Raw genomic sequence first — 4943 nt, forward strand, 5'->3', positions numbered from 1 at the left:
TAAAATATTTCTTAAAGGTATAAGAATCATACAACTTGTTGACACTCATAAATTATGTTATTTCATATGGACATATAAATATTTTATTTATGATTGAGAGTGAAAGTGAAATATTTTTACTTCTCCTTATTGATGTTTTATAATGCTTTGAATTAAAACTAACCAAACATGTATTTTCATTTTTTGTTTTTATTATACTCGATATTGTTTATATGTATATATATATATATATATATATGAAAGGGACATGTGTCAACTCTAAATTGAGCACAAAAGGAATTACAAATATCCCCCATATTTATTCAATGTATGCCCTCCACTTTTTTGAAAAACTAACAAAGATCCATCCAACATCACCAATGTGTTATCTTCATGGAGTTCCTCACCCCTTTCTAACCCTAGGGCTTGGATCCTTTTTCTAGGTTTCCTTCTATGGATCAATTAGAAAGAACATAACTCCATAATTTCCTACAACTTCCAAGTATGAGACCCTGATCTATGGCCTATCCTCCCTAGAAACCTCAAGGAGATTGTTCTCATCTCTAATTGGTCATCCTCTAATTGGGAAGTCGAAGGATTGAGGCAATAACAACTCTGCCATACTCCAATTTCTTCTCTCTTCCTATTCATTAATCCTTGCCCTCCTCTCCATAGCACTGGTTTTATTTTTAGCTAACTTTATCGAGCTCAATTTTGAAAATTTTTCATTATTAATATTTTCAAAATAAATAAATTGCAAAAAGTATTTGTGCCTAGACACACTCTCTAACGGAGTATGCAAGAAATGTTGTTAGGTTATGCTATGTAAACATTCCAACTTAAAAAAAAATGTTGTTAGGTTATGTTATGTAAACATTCCAACTAAAGAAAAAAAACAAAAAAACAAAACAAAACAAAACAAAAACAAAAACAAAAAAAATTAGTAGTAAAATAAAATAGAATAATTTTTTTTATTAAATTAATAATATTAATTATTAATAATTAAACCGACTTAGATCTATATTAACTCTTGATTTATTAAGTGTCTAGAGGGATCAAATCTCTCAAGGTGTGAACCTTTTTTTATCACAAAGCTTGAGGAAAGATTTACACCTTAAGAGATTTGATATCTCTTGGGGCTTGATAGATCTAAAGTTAAGATGGATCAAGGTTGATTTATAATAAATCATTTTTACTTTACATTCTAAAGTACTTGAATTTCTCAAATATCAATCCCTCAACATAAACAATATGAGATCTTTGTATACCCATGAGGTGTAAACCAATTGGTTTGTGTGGGGTTTAGTCCCCACTAAGTCAGAGATTAAGCAAGGGTTGATGATGAGAATCACCTTCGGGAGATTAAACTATCCCCAGAGACATTCATCACCCTCATACTTAGACCAAAATAGACCACAAAAAACTAGACAAAAAATAATCTCTTTTCATTTCTTATTATTGAAAAAAAAACCCTTTAAAATATTATAATTTTTTAATAACATTTAAATTTTAATGTAATATATCAATGTAAAATATTATTGTTTAAATGTTATTATTTTTAAACATAAATGAAATCTAACTTATCACATAAATATTTTGATAACCTTATCTAACGACCCTTCATTACACACACTCTATCTATATATAAGAAACAACTTGACAAACGGAGGGTTTTGGCCGCTAGTTTAAGAAGGTATCTTTCATCTCATGTCATTGGCTACTGACTGAGGGAGCCACCGCCGGTGAGGGGCCCGTGAGCAAAGGTATGCCGGAATCAAATCAGTCCAATGAGCAGAGGTAGGCCCTGCCCGAGAGAGCGAAATTGTTGCTTTGAAAGCGTATAGTGAGTAATAGTGATTAAAAAAAAAAAAAAATTTAGTTGACTTTAATTTGTATTAAAATAAAATATAAATGGTCCCTGCAATGCAAATTGCGCCCTATTGCAAGTACATGTATACCAGCTACTTTGAAAAGTAATATTCAATCCGCAAAGAGATATAGCTATATGATTATTATGGGGCCCAGAGGTGGGCGACTAAATTTGGTGCAGACACTGGAAGTTGTAACCTTCCCAATTGTAATTTTTTAATTTTTGAAGTCCAAACATTTTTTATTTCCATATGCAATCCAATCCAATCAAATCAAATCATTGTAATATGTCATGAGTAATTAATTTTAAATGTTGCATAGCCGCTCAAGTCCGTGTTGAAAACAAGTTATTACCCACTTTTGTAATTATGTGCTCCCATTCACATATATTTCCTAGATAATTAAAACATACCTAAAGAGACAGGGTTTTATTATTAAAAATTGACCAGAGTTTTAAAATTCAAACACCATTATTGTTACGTCGTAAGGCGTTTCCCTCTGAAATGAACTCCCCAAACTGCTTTCGTGTCAAAATATGTGCCATTGGATTTTGTTGTTAGACGATTGGGTAATCGTTATCCGTTGATTTGAATTGAGCAAGGCCAGCCGCGACGGTTCATTGGATCCTGCAATAACTGTCCACTATCTTCCTTACGAACCGTCAACCGACTTAATTTATTATATCGATAATATTTTGCTCCATGAACAAGGGTTTTCTTCATATTTTCAGGTTATGCAGCTGGTATTTCGAAGGCAGAGGCGCATCTATTGCAGATCATTAATCCCCTGCAGCGGATCAGTGGTTTTCCGGGCTCAAATTTGTAAGGTAGATATCGTATTATTGTACTCTTACCCCCTTGCATGTGCATTACTTGCTAATCCCTGAGAGAGGATTTCGATGGAATTCATTCAATTTAAAGCGATTTAAACGTTCAGAAGGCTAACTATATATTTATGGCACTATTTTCAGCCGGTTCGTTGCAGCAGAAGTGCTAGAAAAACTATCCACATCTCAATTCACTATTTTCTATAACGGAGTGGTGAATGTTTATGATATTCCTGCTGAGAAGGTCTTATTTTGATCCGAGCAACTCATATAATACATCAAGAAAATTTGTGTGAATTTTCATAAAACGATATGATTCTCTCACCTTTCTGCCTTTTACTTTATTTCCGACTGAGTTCATTGCCTTTCTCTGGGCAGGTGGAAGAAATTATGAAGCTTGCCAGCTCCAATAGCTTGAGCAACAAAATAACCCCTAAGATTACCAGCCGCAAAATTGAAGAGATATAGGGACAGCAGCCTTCCAAATCTACATTGAACGCTGTCAATGAAAATCAACCTCAAAAAGTGGCAGCAGGTAAGACATGTATGACATATGTCAAAGGGGTTGGATACATAGAATGTCAAAGGGTAAATGAAGGTTTTTTTTGGTATAAATTGTTTTAACATGGTTTCTTGTTCCACGTGCAGGTTTGGAAATAGTGAAGAAATTATCTCTACAACGCTTCCTCCAAAAGCGAAAGGAGAGGTAATCAAACTCTAGCTCGTCTACAATTTCCCCTCTATGTATTTAGATGATTCAATAGGAAATGAAACGAATAGATCATTTATCGATTATTGTTAGTTTAAATTGAGAGGATTGAATACGCAAATTTGTATTGAAGCGGTGGTTTTTTTTTGTGGGAGTTCAGATTGAACAACGTGGCTCCTTACAAGAAGGTGGAGACGGCGACATTGCCTTCGAAAGCAACGAAGGATTCCGATGAGAAGATCATACTGTCGTTGGGTTGTGGGTGACAACAAATTTAAAATGTGGGTGGATGCTATTGACCTTTAATTGCATCCAGCGGGAAATATTTTACCTTAAACGATCTGTTATTTTCGCCCTTTTAATTGATGGAAGGAACGCGCATTTGTACGGCTGATGACGGTACCGCGTTTTCCGTATTGGTGACCGTGAGTAGAGTGTGACAGGTGAAGCTCACCGAGCATGGACGGTAGAGGAAAGTGTAACTTGCAACGAACGTCAAGGTAGCTTCGTTGCAAGTGGCATGAAACTGCAGAGCACTAGACAACAGGCATGCGTATATTAATTTTGTACAAATCCTATCCTCCACCACCACTAGAGATGTATTATATTCTATATTGGAATATGTTTAAATCTTTCTAAAGTTAAAATATTTACTAAGGTTATTTCCGCGACTATTTCTATCATCACAGGATTCCACTTCACGCTACATCACAAAAAAAATATATTATTTCACTTGATTTTTTTATTATTATTAAACCCATATATTGTTGGAATTATGGGGTGCACATTTCCGCGACTATTTCTATCATCACAGGATTCCACTTCACGCTACATCACAAAAAAAATATATTATTTCACTTGATATTTTTATTATTATTAAACCCATATATTGTTGGAATTATGGGGTGCACACATTGATGATGTAATATAATTTGATAATCCTTCGAATGGAGTGTGTTACTGGCAAACAAGAAACAATCTAGGGAAGAACTTGTAATAATTAATTTTAAACTTAATAACATAAAATTCATAACAAGAAATACTTCGCGGTCGATGTTTATTAATGGGCTTTGTTACCAGGTTATTATAAAGAAATATAAAGAAATATCTCATATTATTATCCTCACTATTATATCCAATGGGAGGCCATTTAATTGATTGCCAAATAAATTATAAAACAGACATATTGGGTGTTCATTTTTTCCTAGTGGGCGATTCACCATAAAATAAGTTCACACATCTTTTTTTGGAAATGAAATCTTAGAAAATGTTTCACTAGAATATAGATGAGATGAACAGATTTAACGAAACCTGTTAATTATAAAACAGATATATTGGGTTTTGTTTTTATTTATTTATTAAATATTGAAAATGTTTTATTAGAATAGAGATGATAGGATTGGTGAATTGTATTATAACTGGTATAATTATATTTATAAATATGGTTGATATATTTTTATAAGTATATATTTTTAGTATTTTATATTACAGCCAATTGAATTTTTAATATTTTTTTTTTTTTTTTAAAGTCGGATGCTATATATTGATTGAAAAGAGTGA

At 32.8% G+C, this 4943-nt stretch overlaps 1 protein-coding gene across 1 annotated transcript; it reads left to right on the plus strand.

Moving 5' to 3' along the window:
* The first annotated feature begins 1993 nt into the window (after positions 1–1993).
* LOC149210583 (protein TIFY 11d-like) lies at positions 1994–3649 on the plus strand. Its single transcript, XM_089399012.1, has 6 exons — positions 1994–2006; positions 2579–2669; positions 2819–2918; positions 3143–3209; positions 3323–3380; positions 3544–3649. Exons 1-6 carry the CDS (start codon positions 1994–1996, stop codon positions 3647–3649), a joined length of 435 nt encoding a protein of 144 aa, XP_089255138.1.
* Positions 3650–4943: the final 1294 nt, after the last annotated feature.

The sequence above is a fragment of the Pinus tabuliformis genome, chromosome 1_2, assembly GCF_031772625.1.
Source record: "Pinus tabuliformis cultivar Carrire ecotype Pingquan chromosome 1_2, CPIR1, whole genome shotgun sequence".
Classification (NCBI taxonomy): Eukaryota; Viridiplantae; Streptophyta; class Pinopsida; order Pinales; family Pinaceae; genus Pinus; species Pinus tabuliformis.

What these genes read in the sequence shown, in the direction of transcription:
- LOC149210583 (XM_089399012.1), top strand. An exon ending in ATGATATTCCTGCTGAGAAG is followed by an intron (nt 2,919 to 3,142) that starts GTCTTATTTTGA and finishes GAAGAGATATAG; the next exon opens with GGACAGCAGCCTTCCAAATC. An exon ending in ACCTCAAAAAGTGGCAGCAG is followed by an intron (nt 3,210 to 3,322) that starts GTAAGACATGTA and finishes TTCCACGTGCAG; the next exon opens with GTTTGGAAATAGTGAAGAAA.